The sequence below is a fragment of the Oryzias melastigma genome, linkage group LG6, assembly GCF_002922805.2.
Source record: "Oryzias melastigma strain HK-1 linkage group LG6, ASM292280v2, whole genome shotgun sequence".
Lineage (NCBI taxonomy): Eukaryota > Metazoa > Chordata > Actinopteri > Beloniformes > Adrianichthyidae > Oryzias > Oryzias melastigma.
In genome coordinates this window covers 26,257,727-26,275,771 of record NC_050517.1, presented here as the reverse complement: position 1 = coordinate 26,275,771, position 18,045 = coordinate 26,257,727, and the positions used below count along the sequence as shown (strand labels likewise).

At 38.0% G+C, this 18,045-nt stretch overlaps 1 protein-coding gene across 2 annotated transcripts in view; it reads left to right on the top strand.

Annotated features, from left to right (window-relative positions):
* necab2 (N-terminal EF-hand calcium binding protein 2) overlaps positions 1–18,045 on the top strand; it is a 140,566-nt gene that overhangs the window by 117,005 nt on the left and 5,516 nt on the right. For both annotated transcript variants that reach the window (XM_024282705.2, XM_024282704.2), the window contains 3 exons: positions 7,518–7,630; positions 11,651–11,728; positions 14,540–14,631. In XM_024282705.2, coding sequence (XP_024138473.1) covers positions 7,518–7,630; positions 11,651–11,728; positions 14,540–14,631 — 283 coding nt within the window. The remainder of the gene's footprint in view (positions 1–7,517; positions 7,631–11,650; positions 11,729–14,539; positions 14,632–18,045) is intronic.

Genomic DNA, 18,045 nt, shown 5'->3' with positions numbered 1-18,045 from the left:
AACAAACAACAAAAAGAAACATGAAAAAAATACATGAAATGCCTCTGAATTTTTTTTAAGTTTAATTTTAAGATACTCAAAGGAAAGTCTAAGATAAAAAGGGAATTCTCATTGTCTGAAAATAAAAAATGTTATATATATATTTTTAAACCTTTTTCTTTGACTCATTCATCTGAAACTATCTGCAAAGTTATAAACATTTTGTATATTTCTTTATTATAAGTATTTTTTATATTTATGTAAGCTACTTTTAAACATTAACTTACACTTATTTTTTGACAATCTTACAACATTTTGTTGCAGATTTTATACACGGAAGCCAATATTTTTTTACAGAGAAGCAAAAGTCTTTGACAGTTTTATTGCCGATTGTTTTTCTTAAAAAGAAATAAAGCCGATGTAAAACAACAGGAGGGAAGCGTGTGGAGCACGGCGAGCAAATGGAGCTCTTGACTTTAGACTTAAACATGCATGAAGGTGAAACATATGTGAGCTCAACGGGGATCTATGGGATGCATAGGCAAAAGCAGCTTTGGTATTGCTTTAAAACTTTATTTTTTTGCTGGAATCACTTTTTTTTTTTATATAAATTCTGCGCTCATTTTTTGGTCAAAGAAAGAACACGTTTCCATGTGTTTGATTTGATAACAGATTATCATATAAAGAGTGGAGAAGCTTCATCTGAAGCGCCTCAGTAATTCTGAGCTGTACATTTACACAAAAGTGTAAAATACCACAAAACTTCCAGTTATTGTTCATGAGAATTCAGAGTCCTACTTCTTTGAGCTGAGCTTAAACTATTGAGGTTTAGATCAGAAATCACGGTTTCTTAATGCTGCAAGTGTACAGCTTTGTATGTTTATTTTTACAGTGAATAATGTTTAATTTACAAGTTGATCGTAAACATGTGCTTTTGAGGAGCAAAAATGTTTGATTCACACCTTATTCCCTGATTATGCAAGTATTTTTTTCTTGTGTGAACTTTTTTGAGTACATTCTGTTCTTTCAGTCTGTTATACGGTGTTTCCACAAAGAAAATCCCAAATCCAACAGACTGAAAGCTTCAGGGCAGTCTGGTTTGGACCAGGAAAGCGCGTCGCTTCAGGGAATTTGTCGTCTTAAAATGCTGCAGTCAGCAGCAGCCTGGGCTAATGTTACTGTACTCAATCTTTTATTTTAACTGGAGCTGTCAATCGATTCAAATTTTTAATCCAGATTAATCACACAACATTACCTCATGATTAATCGCAAATGTATGGCATAATTTTAGCTGTTTAATAATGTAATGGGAAAAATCAATTTATTACATTTTTAATTTGCATACTAAAAAGGGTTGAAAACATCATGCCTAGTGCAAAGCATCATTGATTTTGTAATACAAGGAAGAAATCTGAAAAAAAAACAGACGGAAAGTATAAAATGTTAAACTTTATAAGCTTTAAATGTTAAACTGAATGTTAGTAAAATGAGCAGAAATTCGTCAATCTCCGTAAAAGTAAAAAAACAAACCACTAACCAGATTGTTGACCATTTGGACAACAGACTATTTAGCTGCTAGTTGATTTTCTTTTCTCAATCAAATTTTCATTATTTTATAACGCAGGCGTTCATGCAGATTCATTAACAAACTCAAAATTCCATTGTATGCTGTATAAAATATTGATTTTATGATGGTGTTTATGAGCTTTAGCACTTAAAACCAGTGTAAAAGCTAAATATTTGGTACTTTGTTTTCTTTCATAAAAGGAGTTATTTTTTAACACAAGATTAATGCGATAATCAATTTGAGTCAACATTTCAAAAATACAGTCAAGTTGAAGGCTAAGTAAATAAATGAGGACCACTTGAGTGCTGAGTGGATGGATGGAGTTAGAAGAGAGTGATGAAAAAAAATAAAAATGAGGGAAAGAAGCTGGAAAGACAGAATGAGGAGTTTCAGGAGCCGAAGGGCCAACAAGAACAGCGAAGAAAAACCTGTATGCGGGTACCAGTTTTTCCTCTGTTCCCATGGTAACAAAGATTCCCTACCCCCGGAGCAGCATCACACTCATCTGAACAGTGCTCTCATTTTCAGACCACAGGGATAACGACCCACCCTTCCGCTCTAAACACACAGGTGGAGGAGTGTGCACAAAGTGTGTCTGATGGACGGATGGTTTTACTCCATCACGCTCAGCAGAGGAAGATGCTGCAGATCGACCTGCCTGAGCGACAACGCTGCACTCTGACTCTTATCTTTTGTCACATCATCACTGCATCACTTCTTCAGGACCCCAGCAATGTGCCAAAGGGCACTTCAGCAGAGGGAGGGGCAGAAAATGACAGGAATTTCATACGGATCTTTTCTAAACTTGATAGAAGCTAATTCAGTTTAGAAGCCAAAGAATCGAGTAACCCCGACGTGTTTTTATGAGCTTCACAAACAGTCCTGGAGCAGTTCAAATCCAGAATCAATGACTCTATAGATACATTCTCACTCACTTTTATTGCAACATGCTCAAAATAACAGCAAAAATAAAAAATATATATTTCTGCCCAAATCTTGTACTTTAATATTTATTTTCTTTTCACAAAAAAACCCCACTAAAGTAAAGATAATCTCCTAGGATAGAGGATGACCTTTAGATAAAATTTGCAATAAATCCTTATAAATAAACTTCCAATCAGACTTTTTCATCTTTGACAAACATGACATTTTCCATAATGCCATCATATTTTCAAGTCTGAAAGTTAAACAAAATATAAAATCCCTTTTTTATTGGATAAATTGACATCAATCTTGAATTTTATGTAGATTATTAAAAAAAAGATTTTGTGTGTAGTGAGTGTTCAATTCAAGATAAAAAGATGGATAAACAGTGAATGGCATCAAGGTTTTCTAAACGGGAAAATACAGAAATCAGCAGCTTTCCAAGCCTGTTTGTTAACATAGATCTTTTTAGAAAGCCTCTTTAGGCGTCATTAAAGTATACATGATTTCTAAGGAGCATATGCTGGTGGGTCAGCAGCTAAGAATTCATGTTTTTAGGGTGACTTTGCATCAGTTTTTCTGTTGGGTCTTGTTATCATTTGTTTGGAACCCCTAATGGAAGCTAATCTTTCAGGAAATCTTTGTCAGGAAGCATCCATACAGCATCACATTTATATTTTTGCTAAAAACTAACAGCACAACTTTTCACATTTGTCAAGATCCACAATTAGAAGATTGTATGGCTCTTTTCTCAATGAAATATATACCATAAGCAGTGGATGCAGTTTATTTTTCAAGACAAAAAAAACTAGCACTCACTGGCCACTTTATTAGGCACACTTAAGTCTAATCAGCCAATCACACGGCGGCAACTTACTGCATTTAGACATGAAGACGTGGTCAAAACCATCTGCTGCAGTTTAAACCGAGCATCAGAATGATGAAGAAAAGAGACCGAAGTGACTTTGAACCTGGCATGGTTGTTGGTGCCAGACGTTCTGGTCTGAGTATTTCAGAAACTGTTGATCTTAGGTCAGGATTTGGCATCGACGTGAAAGCTTAGATCCATCCTGCTTTGTATCAACAGTTCAGGCTTGTGGTGGTAGTTTCATGGTGAAGGGGATATTTTTGGCATATTTTGGACCTCTTAGTACCAATTGAGCATGGGTACAACACCACAGCCTGGATGAGTATTGTTGCTGACCGTGTCCATCCCTTTATGACCACAGTGTACTAATCCTCTGATAGCTACTTCCAGCAGGATAACGTGTCATAAAGTTGGAATCATCACAGACTGGTTTCTTCCCTGGACTCCAATGACCTCCACAGTCTCCAGATCTCACACCAATAGATCTGTTGGGATGGATGTGCAGCCGACAAATCTGCAGCAGCTATGTCATGCTATCATGTGGACCAAACTCTGAGGAATGTTTCTAGTACCTTGAGTATATGCCACCAAGGATTGAGGCAGTTCTGAAGGCAAAAGGGGTCCAACCTGGTGAGCAGTGAGTGTTTATAGTGGCATTGGCTTTTAACCAAGAGGCAGGATTCTGATTGGTTTTCAGGTTTCACGTTTGTCGTGAAATAAACATAGACAGGTGGTGCTACAACATCATCACCACTGTAATTGTTTCAGATATTAAAACTAACAGATTGTTTCTAAGTTGTTTTTTTAATGCTCCAAATTATGCATTTTTAAGAAGTTTGATTTTGTCCAAATGAGAAACCTCTTAGAAAAAGATTTAAAAAGCAGCTGGTTTTCTGAGCATAATCGACTTTTGCCGTTTGCTTGTTGAAGAGCTGGTTCTGGGGGTGAAACCTGCATGGCCATCTGTTTAATTCCTGTTTGAGCAAACCCTCCTCGATGGAGATGGTAATTGTAGTTTCTCTAAGTGTTTATTTAACTGCATGAAACCACTCTAATATCCCATCACTGTAATTTTAGCTCATGCAAACAGGAGAAACTGCGATTAGTAGCAGTTATTTTTGGGTTACTTCCCATTAGTTGGTGGCTTGGATGCATGTTCAGGTGTTTAAGATCACCTGGATGTTACCTGTGTGGCTTCACTGTTATCACAGAGGAGGAAGTGGAGCAGGAGATGCTCCAGATTTATCACCTCTGCAGGGCTGCAGAGTCAGAGGGGAGCAGATGTAATCGCAGTGATTTGGTCTGGGAGGCAGCATGGTTAATGGAGTGGTAGTGATTAGATTAACAGAGACTGCCAGGCAATGTAGTGTTTCTAATTGAGTTGGTGGGATGACCGTGTGTGTGTTCGTGTCTTCAGGTGCTGCAGGCAGAAAGCGGGATATAATGCTGCCAGGTTTTATCACCTTTATGGAGCTCCACGCTACGTCTCCGTGCAGTCATCGCCTCATAAACTACAAACACGCTCGGTGGCGGTCTGCACTGAGGAAGAGCCGAGCGCTTCTTCCCTCCGCTGCTTCATGACAGCAGTTTAAGTTAATGACAGAGTCGAATGATGAACGGTTATTACATGCCAGTAAAACAGACAATCAGAGTGAGGCATGTTAACGGACGCATTTCCAAACAACAGTTAAATAATGTGATGTCGAACAGCCGGATAACAATGAGGGCGCTTATTAAAAAGATGATAGTACGATGTAAAGAAATGTGAATTAAAACAGAGCAGTCTCTGTAAAACAAAAGCATGCAGGGAAGAAACTGCTTCTCCAGAAACGGATAATTTCCTGAATCCGATTTCTTCTTCCTCTGTTTATAGACTCAAAGATTGAGATGTTTCATTAGATCAAGACAGTTAAAAACGCTGAATGTTAAGTCAACTGCTTAACTCCAAATTAGATCAAGTGTAAGAAATGTAAAAAATCAGCAGATTAAGCTGTGGGAAGAATAAATGTTTTAAAAGCCTTAAACCAGCAGGTTGGAAAAGGTCATTATTTATCGTAACTGAATACTTGGGCAAAAAAAAGGTTTTTAAATGCAGAGCGCCCTCTAGAGAGAAAGTCTGACATTTAGAGTATTTTTTTCTTACTGTAAATTCGTTCCCAGTGGTCTTTTGATTATGTTTTTGCATTTTTTTAGGATAAATAAAAGAAGACATATTTTCTGCAGAGCGGCAGGAACTCAGAAAATCGCCTGTGGGCGGGACTGTGGATACGGAAGTAACTCTGTTGATATCCCAGCATTCCTTTGTTTGTGCTATGTATAAATGTGGATCCAGAACGATCACAACTGACGATTAAATCAGATTTAAAAAATGGAAGAAGACATAATGTGTGCCTGTGGATGTTTTGAAATGTTTCGTTAAAACTGCTGACTCTAACTGGGACATGAGCGATCAGTCTGAAGAGTGTGAGCGGCGTGCGCACAGATAATCCCCTTCAGACTGAATGTAAAGCTGCTGCTTTTCCTTTGTTGCTGATAACTCGCTGGCTGCACTTCACATTACAAGCATCAGCCTTCCACACTCAGCACTTATCTGAACATGAGCACATTTCTCCAACTCCCACTCTGGAGTCGAGATCAAGAGGTCAATTTGAGCTTTTAGTGTCTTTCCTGAGGACACGTGGACTGAACGAAGAGATTCAAAACAGCAGGACCTCAGTCTGTTCTGGATCAGAAATTATAAAAAATATGTTACACATCCTAATAGTTATTTAAATACAGTGAACTTTGTTCAAATGTAGACAAAGTATATGAAAAAATACTTTTTCTTTATGGAGTTTTTTAAGAAACAACCTTACTTGGAGAAAAGTGATCCTCTCCAGTCAGTGAGAGGAACAGATATTTAATCATCAACCCAGACAGACTTAAAACCAAGCAAGCAAAGGAAACCACATTTAAGTTTACACTTGAATAAACTCAGACGTTTTTAATTGAGATAACTGGTTTTATCTACCTTTCATTGTTTTTTGGGTGATCACATTTCATAGTGTGTCTTTTACAAAAAAAACAAAAAACATATAGAACAAGGTCCAGAGAAATGAAAATAAAAGGGAGGGATTCAGGAATAAATAAGTAACTGACAAGTCACAAGGATGCCTCCAGAAATGTTTTGAGTGTTGTAATCGTATTAGTCCACATCTTGATTGTTTCTGCATGAACACCATGGATACGTGCAGTGAACAGTTCAAGATACCCAAAATCAATAAACGAGAGCAGCCATTATCTCCGAGTCAAAAGGGACCGCTGCTTCCACCTGGTTGCAATCATCGTTTTTGCAGCTGTTAAACCAGCGAGAAAGTTGAGCTTCTTTAGCTTCTTCATTTTGAACTGTTTAAGGTTATTTAGAAGAAACAAGGAAGAATAAAGAGCAACATAAATCGCTCTCTCTGTGTTTTTGATCATTTGAGTCGACAGCGCTTACCATTCCAAATAAACGTTATCGACTGATGTCATCAGTCCCAAAATTGAGCCGGTGAGGGTAAGGGTAGCTTAGAGGCTGCACATTCATTTTAACTATAGATGTACGAGGGCCCTCAGAGCCCTCAACCCTCAGTGCCCTCAAAAGCATTTCCAAAATGATCGACTATAATGGTTTTTAAGGATGCAGAAATATCACTACCTTTCATGTTTAACTTTTTAGATGAATTTGTTTTTCTTCATTGTTCCTCCATAAGTGTTGAATGTTTTTCAGAGTAAGTCTTTCCATCTACCTGGCAGAGTCCTTTTTTTCCGCTGTGTTTTGAAGGAAAGTTTAAATTTAGTTTGTGTTCCTGAAGTTCAACCACGACCCACAGATCTGTGGGAGTTCTGCTGGTATTTTTGCACAAAAATGTCAGAAGATACAAAAAAGGTCCATCAAGAATGTCAAGAGTTTGCATTTGCTGTAAAGAGGTGGATGTATTTATGTTGTGAACCGCAAAACAATTGAACACAAACATATTTTTTAATGTAAATTTAAACAACAAAGATTTAAATTGCAAGCATTTTGATTTCTTGCATTTAGGTGTTCAGCAAAAATCTCATTTATTGGTTAAAAATGAAATTATTTAACATATCTATGAGGAAACGACTTTCAGCAGCTCACAGGTCATCACCAAAGTGACCGTCTGCGTTCCTCTGCAGTCTCTGCTGCTGATCCGTCAGGAGATGGTGGTGTCCCAGAAGAAGCTTGGCGAGTTCTGCGAGGCCCTGAAGCAGTACCTGAAGAACGTTTCTGCTCAGAGAGACTGCTTCCAGTAAGTCTGGTTAACATTTTTTACTGCATGTGTTCCTCTGTCATTGTCAGGACTGTTCTTCACCTCCTTTGGCACCAGATCACTCAGCCTCCTCTGGTCCTGGATGCTGTCAGTTCTAGTTTATGGACAAAAACCTGCTCTGAGTAGAAATTACACCATTATACCTGAGTAATCACTAAATACCAGGTGGCCTCATTCAGTGAAACACTAATGCAGGCCTGCATACCCGCTCAGTCCATTCTAATGCTTGTTTTACGTCCTGATATACACATTCAGCAGCCCTTACAAAGCTGCACCTCCCACTCAGAACCTCGGAAACTGTATTATCCAGAGAGATTTCTCCAACTCCCAGATTTAATATACTGCATGTATTGTCCAGAGTCATATTCAGTCTTTGCCCTTGGCAAAACTAAAAGGTTTGGGCTTTGTTGCACAACTTTTTACATTATTGTACTGCCAGTTATGGGAGTTTTGAAGGTAAAGGGTCTGCAGAACAGAGACGGAGGCATAAATCTGAACTGCAAAAGTGTTTGGGAAACCACTAGCACATACAAATCACAGTTAACTCCTATAATCAATACAATTCTATAACTTTTCAGAAGAGTATTTTTTAACAAAAGTTAAAAAGACAGTTTTAACATTTCATAAAAATGCGAAACATGTTTTTACAAAATGATAAATGAGTGGTTAAAAGTCAAAGATTAAATCTCACTTGTGAATGGAGTTTAATACAATATTTTATATAGTGCTGTCATAATTGCTGTGAAAAGCCTCATTTTGAGGTATTTATATTTAAATTTGTGTACTTGTGGTGCAGTAAAAAATCAAAATGGCCAAAAAAAAAGTGGTTTTATTACGTTTTCATATCAACAGATTTTTTACTTTACTTTCACACCACCAAAGGGGGATTTGTTTTCTTAATCTCAAACAATTTTTAAAAATACATCAGGTCCAGAATGCTCTAGTTAAAAGCATTAAAAAACGGTAGGAACACTTTTCTGAGCAATCCAAAAAGTATTTACCACAAACTTCTTATTGACATATTAATATATATATTGATACTCTTCATTCCATAGATTATCACAATAGAAAAAACATGAATGATTCTATAGTTTCCTTTAACCGTGGTGAATTTGATCATTTTGAAGACTGAGATGCAGCAGAAGAGTAAATTGTTTTTTACTGAGGAAATGAGACACAAGGATGTGACACCGGAAGAATTTAATTATTTAGACTTTGGACTTTGTTTCTTAAAAAAATAAACAAAAAAACTTGTGCTTCATCATCTGGATTAAAATGATGCAAGAATAAGCAAACCTTTCCTCTGAAGAGATACTTTGGATATAATGACGATTGCTTTCCAGAGAGGAAAAAACGAGACCAGAGCCCAATCGGTGCGTGCTGAAGATATTACCATGAGATATTGCAATCGCTGTGTTTAAATAGTCCACGTTTTGTGAAAAACTATTTAAACAACAAAACAGATACTCATTATGGACTTCACAGAAGAGAGTTTAATAAAACAAAAATAACACGCTGCAATGTCTGTAATTATTCAGAATTAACGTGATAATATGACAGACTTAATTCTGTATAAGCTGGTAAATGTAAGACAGTTTCAGAATATCAGTATGCAAAATCACAAAACTGACTGTAACTGGAATTTATGCGACAAAAAGTGGCTAAACATCAAGCTAAAAATGATTTAAAATTCAAACTGAAACATAAACCCACGAAATTTAAAAAACGTTTTAACAATGTGGGCGTATTATGAGAACGACACTACTGCGAGTTCGTCTCTCACACGCCGTTAAAAATCTACAACTTCTACTTGCAACATTTTTTGTCCCCCAATTGCTTACCATTGATGCCCAAGAACTTAGGAAATGGTTGATAAAAATCCCTGGGAGGAGTTTTGTTAGCTGGTACTAACAATGTTTTTTTATAAATTCAAGATGGCGGACTCTTCCTGAGGAAAAGGTAGAAAAAACTCCAGGGGTCATTGTAGACTTAAGCTGCCAGCATGTTTGTAAAATTTTGTGAAAATCGCACAAAAATAATAGTTGTATTCTCGTATTGTGGAAAAATAAAAATAAAAAAATAGCCAAATTTCACACTTTGCCACAAAATGGCCGCCAAACTGTGTGTCTTTTGCCTATCCCTTACACATGTGTTTTGGTTTCGTTTATGTATTTTGGCTCCATAAGCATTTTTTTAATGGTTTTGCTCGCCGTGATGTCATCGTCTTAGGTGGGGTGTTGACCAAAATTCAATGCAAGTAAGGCGTGTGCAAATTTTTGGTGACTTTTTGTGAAGTGGTGGGGGTCGCATTTTCACTCAAAGTGGAAACAATATGCAAGTCAGTCCTTGCAAGTCAGTGAGAGCTGTGGGCCATAAAGTTTTTTTTTTTAGCAATTCTGGTTAGCTTTTAGCCAATGCTGTCAGGCGCCATCTCGTCAACAGCCAGGTTCCTCTCAACCGTTTGCCAGAGTCTATGTTGAGCCAGTTGACTCCTGTACTGGAGTTTTAGCCTCAGTGGTTTCCCAGGTGGCCCGTCTTCTACGTTCAAAGTTTACAGAACAAACCTGATGGCTTCTCCAAACCAACTAAAAGGACGAATGCTGTAGCAGACGCCAAAAACATAGTAATAAGGCTCTGGGAAGGCGAGTCAGGTTTATTTGTAAAGTGGAATTCAAAGTTTTTTACAGAATTAAAACTGCCTCGACAGTGTGCAGGCCCAGCCTTTAACCAGGGTTTAGCTCCTCTGGAGGTGGGAGTTTCATCTATCTGCCAGGTTCTTTTGGCAGACGTTCAGCAGATTCTTATTACCAGATTCTGCCATCTGATGGAACTTGCCACCAGGCAGACTGGTATCAGCTGACAGCTCAGCCCTCTCTCCTCACCCCACTGGCAAAAGCAAATCGCAAAATTACTCACTGAAAAATTGGGGGAAAAAAATGAAGATTTACGATGCTGATTCAAAAAAAAAAAACCCTAAGTATTGGTTAATATATATGCAAAATACTAAATGAGTTTTATAAATGATACAAATAAAAATGCTTCAAATGAAAATAATTCCAATGATTGAATAAACATTCTGAATAAATATCATTAATGAAAGCCAAACACAGGAAAGAGCTTCTTCCAAACTTCTCTCCTGGAGCACAGCAGAGCACTAAGCTGTGGTCAGTAAACAGCCTGCAGGTGAAACCGCGCTGGCTGTTTGAGCAGGTTTAGCATCTCATTTCTGGCATATCTGTTTGTACTCTGTTTGTCGTTGAGCTAAATAATGCATTAGGTGAAGAAGGTTTGTTGATGCAGGAAGTGTGCTCATTACTTCTGCACAGCTGTCTGCTCGCGTGTGCAGCAGCAGACATTTCTTTTCTTTTAAACTTCCACATACTGACTGTCAGGAGGAAAGTTAGCTCCTTCTTCTCATTATCTTCGGGGGATGCACACGTGACTGCACCCGCAAATACGCCATTATGTCCTCCAGCAGAGCTCACAGAACTCGTTTATTTCCTTTCAAACCCCACGAGACATTAAACCGAACTCTCACCACCCTCTGCAGGATCAGAGGAGAACTGCCTGATTCTATGGGACAAAACCCTGAAGACATTTGGTGCTTTAGGGGTGATCTTTGAGAAATCTGTTCTTATTTTAAGTTTGAAAAACCAAAAGGTATTTTAGCTATTAAGCAAGTTTTCAAATGTGTTTTCAAAAAAATCCTTCCAGTGAAAAAACATATTTTGAGATGTTTGTAGGAAGTCCTGATCTATATCTGTACCTTTTGATTGCAGCATTTGCTACCAAAATGCAAAATAGCTTCAATGTGTTTTTCAGTGAAGCCTATCAAATGTCCTAACAATGTCTGGAGTTGGCAAACATTAACAGCATGGACTACAAAATGTTTTCTTGCTTCATTCCTCCAGCTCCATCTCTGCTTTTGTAAAGCCCTCCTCCTCCGTTGTCTCTACGTTTCCTCTCTTTTCTGATCAATTTCTCTCTGATTACCTCCAGTGTGACTGCAGTGCGCCTGCCGGACGGTTTGTCCTTCGTCGTTTACGAATTCTGGGATGGAGAGGAGGAGTGGAAGAGGTGAGTGTGGAGGAAATCCCATGAATAAAAGTTCCGGACGGCCTCAGGTCAAAAACACCTTCCAGTTTTCTTAAAGGTTGAAGATCATTGAGTTGAGGAAGTGATGCTGAAGGAATCGATGTACAGTATGTTCTGTCCCACATTTCCTCTTCAAGCCTTCCCAGTTTGTAAGATGAAGTCAGAAAATCTTCTTTTATTCTTCTATCATCATTACCTTACTAATTATCTTGAAAAACAATTAAATCAGGAGTCTTCACCTTCTAACACAAAAGCCTCATTTCCACTGAGCGGCACGGTCCGGTTCAGTCTGGTATTTTGAGTTTCCATTATAAAGTGGACTCATTAAGCCAGACTGATGGTTGTAGATTCATGGAAAAATATAATGGACTGATTAGTGAACAGCTACTGTTGAACACCGTTGATTGGCGGAAAGTCATTATGACAAAAAAAGCAGCAGAATTCCTCTTCGCCGCCCGCGATCTCCTGTCAAACAACATTAAATGCTTTGTTTTTATGAATTACCAAAACCCAAGTGGGAAAAATGAGCTGGTGGATGACCTCCATTGTTGTTGTTAGCTTCACCCTACATGCGCCTTGACAGTCCAACTTGGAGTGGAAACAGTCACCCGAATTCCCTGGACCATTCTAAACCGGATCGGACCGGACCGCTCAGTGAAAACGAGGCATAAAAGAACCATTTGGTCCAGTTTCTCTCTGCTCATACACTGGCAGGATCTGCAAATCTGCACTTCACCTTTTGGGAAAATACACTCTGTCTTTGTGGCTTTAATTAACAAAGTGTAGCTTTCTAATATTTACCTTAATTGAGTATTAACATCATTATATTTTTTATATATAACATATTTAATTTCTCTTACTTTTAATAGCAGCACATATAGGTTCCTTTCAAACATAAAAACCACCCCGTGTTAAATAAGAGGTGTAAGCTCTGTAGTACTTGGCATTGCCAAAGTTCTTAAGGCAGACATGAGTCATCATTACCAGATATTTTTTTAGAATGTATTTCAGCACAAATAAGTCAGTTTCTATTTAAGCCAGGCGTATCCAAAGTCCGGCTTGCGTTCAGATTTCCACCGGAACATAAGCTCCTGTCATGAAAGAAGTACGATGCAAACCCCAGCACTTTCTAAGAATTGTCTACAATTTCTTAATTAATATTGGCTGAATTACGTTATGAGCCGTAGTAAATGTGTGGCTGCCAAGTCTTAAGGCCCAAACAAGAAGAAATTTGTTTCTGTGATCAAAACCATAATGTTTGTGCTTATAAGATTAGCTATTTGTGTTACCTTTGTGTTTTTGTGATTTAAAGTGAGCATAGTGAATAAAATAACATTTAATTTGCTAACCCAGATTTGATAATGACAAAATTGTTTTTTATTTCTGAAAAACTTTTCCTTTATTTTGTTTCTAGTCTTAAAATTTTAGATGTACATCTGATTTATGTGGAAAAAAAGAAGCATCACATAAAATATTGCATAGTTATACTTTATTCATTTATATGAATAAATGAAACACCACACAATAAAATCCACAAGCAAAAAACAACAAAAAAACAATCCTCAGGTTAAAACAATTAAAAGTCAGCTAGTAAAAAAAAAAAAGAAAAAGTACAAAAGTAAAACATAAAACACTGATAAAAGCAAGAGCTAGTAAAAAGCAAAGTTGAAGCCTGCCAACAAAAAATTTTTAAGGGCCTATCATACTATTGACAAGCCTTTCAGAGTAAACTATATTCATTTATATATATATGTACTTTGGCAGATCAAATAAACAATTTATGAAATATGACTTATATTCAAGAGATCTTTTCCTACCCAGTAGTAAGATGACTCAATCTCTTAGGCTCCGCCTTTTGCCCCTTGTGGCGCCACTCATTTTATGACATCATCCTAGAGTCTGCCTTGGTCTGCGTTTCACCCACAAGAAGAAAAAACATTCAAACTTTTGTAAAGATGAACGTGCATATTGTGCATATAAAATTAAAAAGTTTTTCCCAATCACGCTAGCTCTATGGAGAAGGAGTGTTTGTGTTGGCCTAGGGGCGGAGCTTGGAGCGCAGACTCTTACTGGATGAGACTGTTTCACTTCTCTTTGTGAAGTCACATTGTGAGGATCTGCTCGTTGTCTTAGGTTGGGAGGAGCTGGTGCTCAGAGCGTAGGGTTTTAGAGGAATATTTAGAGAGGTTAAAGAGGTTAAAGAAAGAAATTCAAGGTTTTTTTCCTCTTTGTTCAACATTTTAGACTAATGTTTTTTTAGGAATTTTATTTTATATTTGAGATGAAAATGTTTTTGTCTGTACACCTGTGGCCAGATCACAACATTGATCCAAAGCAACAGGCAGAACAACCCATCTGCAATGCTGATCCACTGTAAAAGTATGAAGTCATTACTGAATTATTGTATTAAAATGTCCGCGTCAGCATTCTGCCAGCGCTGAAAGGTTTGTGAAGCTGAGCCGGCTTTTCCCTTCTGGTTTTATTGATTGGTGATTGCCAAATAAAAATGCCTTCTTTTTCATCTATTACTGTCATGTGCCTGATGGGAAAAATTTCTCCATCCACATTTAATTAGTATTCTTCTGCGGCAGCAGGTCGTCATGATTTAGTGATGGTGGGCACGAGGAGTTGCTGATGTAGTTTCTGCTCCAATGCTCGTGCTGCCATTAATATTTCAGTCTTACAGTAAAGCCGCAGGTCGTGTTTAGCGTTTTTCTTTTCTGAAGCCTTGCGGGCTTTTTAGGCGACTCCTGAAACGAATGTGCCATCTCCAACTGTTTGGTGTGATTTCAGACATCTTCAGTCGGCTCCCAACAAAGCCTTTCAGCACGTGAAGGTGGACACGCTGTGCCAGCCGGAGGCCGTGTCCTCTGTAGCCGTGCCAGGTGAGTACAAAAAGGAATCCTGTTCAGGTTTCCCAGCAGCTGAAGTTAATTTATCCGATCAGGACTCTCAACTTCCAGAATAAATAGTTCTCTGAGCTGACAAACATTCCGTCTTAAAACTTTTTAAACTCATCTTCTAACATATTCTAGAAGAGAGAAAGCATTCACTTAGAGCGGAGGTCGGCAACCTTTAACAGTAAAAGAGTCATTTGGGCTTGTTTTCTACTGATCTAAACCTAGAAGGAGCCGCATAGTCTTAATTTAGCGTGTAAGAAATTTGGATTTGCATTCATGACCTTCTTTTTGTTTCGTCTTTTTTTTTTAAATAAATATGAATTATTTATTTTTTGCCACAAACATATAAAAAGAAATGAGCATTTGTCAGAATGGGATTTTTTTTAAACATTTTTACTTTTTACCTTTAGGAGAGGGCGAATAAGCTAGCTCGTTGGTTTATTACTGGCTGAACTCCAAATTAGCATAAAATTCCTCAGTAAATTAAATCAGCCAAAAATGTTAGCATGCTGCTAAATTAACCTAAAAACTAAAGTAGATAACAAATTAGCCAAAATTGTTTGCATGTTGCTAAAATATCAGCTAAACTCCAAATTAGCTTAAATCATTTAATTAGAGGCCAAATTAGCCCAAATAAAAGCTAGGTCGTTGCTCAATTACTAGCTGAACTCCTACATAGCCTAAAATTCTTAGTAAGCCTATTTCTAAAATAGAAGCTAAATTCTAAATTATACCAAAAAACTTCAGCAGAAAATAAATTAGCCGAAAACATCAGAATGTTTTTAGCTAAACCCTAAATCAGCATACAATTAGTCAGTAAACTAAATTAGTTATTAGTTTGCCTATTGCTAAATTAGAAGCTAAACTCTAAATTAGCCTAAAACCAAGGTAGATAACAAATTAGCCAAAAATGTTAGCATGTTGCTAAAATAAAAGCTAATCTCTAAATTTTTGAAAATGACTATTATATTTCTTCAGCCGGAGAGCCACCACGGAAAGATAAAAGAGCCACAGGTTGCAGACCCCTGACTTAGAACAACATAGAGGGAGGACTCAAATTTAACTGGTACATTCTGCAAGAACCTTTATTTTTTAGGGGAATACACAAAAAATGCAACATGAATAAGGAGAATGAAAAGTGATCTCTCTCTAGCCCCATTGTCAAAAGGCATTTTCATGCTGTCCTGTTTGGTCCACGACAGAAATTCAACTTATTTCGGAGAATGCTGCCCCTTAATCAACACTGTGACATTTCTAGACAGTTTGATCCACTCCTGAAACGCCAGTTTTAAAGACCCACTCCACTGAAAATTGTGTTAACATGTTTTGTGGCATTTGTCTGATGATAGGAGACTTATATTAAGAAAATTAACCTTAAAGTTTATTTCTTAATTCAAATAGTTGTAGACGAAAACATACCGTTTAAGAAGGGCCCATTTATGTTTCAGAAAATACAGTAGATTGGCCACAAGCTCCCTGCTCACAAATTTAGACTGTTCCTTCTGCAGTGCAGCTCTGTTATGTTGCACGGAAAGTCTGTCTCACAACCGTCGGTTAGTTTACATCGTCTTGATTGTGTCTCTGGTCCGTCTCCCCCTGACTCCCAGAGTAGTCCACCCATCCCTACGCCTAGTTGTCCAAAACTTAATCAACAGGCCCTCTCCTTCCTCAATGAGATCTTCTATTTGTATCATAAATGTTGTTTTTTTTGTACTCCCAAATTTAAACTTTTGTCGTCCATAGCAAAAATTTAAAATCACGTTGTCCACAGTGTTGACGTTATTGCATCACCTTAAATATAAAAATAAAACGCTTCATTTTGATAGTACAACAGAAGTTATTATTTTGAAACCTCCAGGAACCCGTTTCCTATTTTGTTGGCATTTTGCTACAACATTAACGCATCAACAGACAGGAAACGGAACTCCTCTGTAAAGCTTGCATTGCAGAAGGACGGACATCCGATCCAGACATGACGGATACATGCGATGTAAACATTGCGATTGATTAATAACGTTCAATGCAACACAAAGACGCGCCTCAAAGGGACCAATGGAAATCAGCCTTTAGACGACTGCATCCATCTACGTCTTTGCTTTACTCGTTTCAGTTGGCATTGGGCTCAAAACCCTATGGCTGGATAGCTCCAACATTATTCGAAACTTTTTTTTGTTGCACTGGTAATGTTAAGTTGAGCGTGTGAGAGGCTGTAAGCTAGTACCCAATGAACATTTGAATGTGGGCCCCATATGGTTTACCTTTGGGCTGAATTGGTGGGCCTCAGGTGAGTTTGTCTGCGGGTTCCATGGTGGCCCCACCTGTGTTTGCCCACACTGGCTTTGGGTGGGGACTCAGTGGTCTGGGTCCATCTGCTAACAAGCTGCCTGGCGGACAGCGTAGCGAGTTGGCGAGCTCCGCTGCCCAGCAAGCCAGACTACCGAGTGCTCACTTAAGCCAGTGTGGGCAAACACAGATGGGGTCACCATGGAACCCGCCTGGGGCCCACCAATTCGGCCCAAAGGTAAACCATATGGGGCCCACATTCAAATGTTCACTGGGTAGGAGAGCAGAGAACTCTCAGTGACAGGAAGGACAGGACTCCAACAGTCACGCCTACAACTCAGAGGCAAAGTTCTGAGGAGCTACTACTGCTCAAGGAAACTATGTCCATAGAAAAAGACAGGGTTTTTTTTTTTATTTTAGCATAAAAAATTTAATTAGAAGTACCGTATATCTCCTAATAGTAGGCCTTTATTCCAAAAACATGGCAGCCAGCCTGGTGTTTTTTGGAGACTGGTGTTTATTCAACCACAGACTAAATGTTGATAGCTAATGGGTTCATTTTGCAGTGAAATCTGGTCACAAAACACTAGATGAACATTTCAGGATGTATAGAACGTCGTTATGTTCTCATTAGAACATCAATCTCCATATCAAAAATCCTCTTTGCTTTCTTCCTTTCCCTCGAGACACGCACACCTTTGTTTTTGGTCAATAATCCATGTTCAAACCAGCTCTTTTTTCTTTTTCTACCACTATAAGAGACTGGCGTCTGATGTAATGAACACCTGTTAGACCCGGCATTTATTAAAGACCGGCCAATATATGGTTAAAAAAACCACTGGAAATACTGTTAAAATAGATCAAAAGATAATCGGTGGGACTTTAAAGCAGATTAAACCAAATGAAAATGCAACTCTTTGGGATTCTCTTGGTGCAGAAGCATTGTTAGAATAATATTTTGAGATCAGTAACTATTTCTTGTATGAGGTTGACTTTCATAATGCGTTTATTTCAAATCTTCCTGCAGGTTTCATCCTGTCAGACATTTCTTTTACAGTTGGGTGTGTCAATTGAATTCTGATCAATTTGAAGGCAATTCGTTTTTCAGCTTATTTT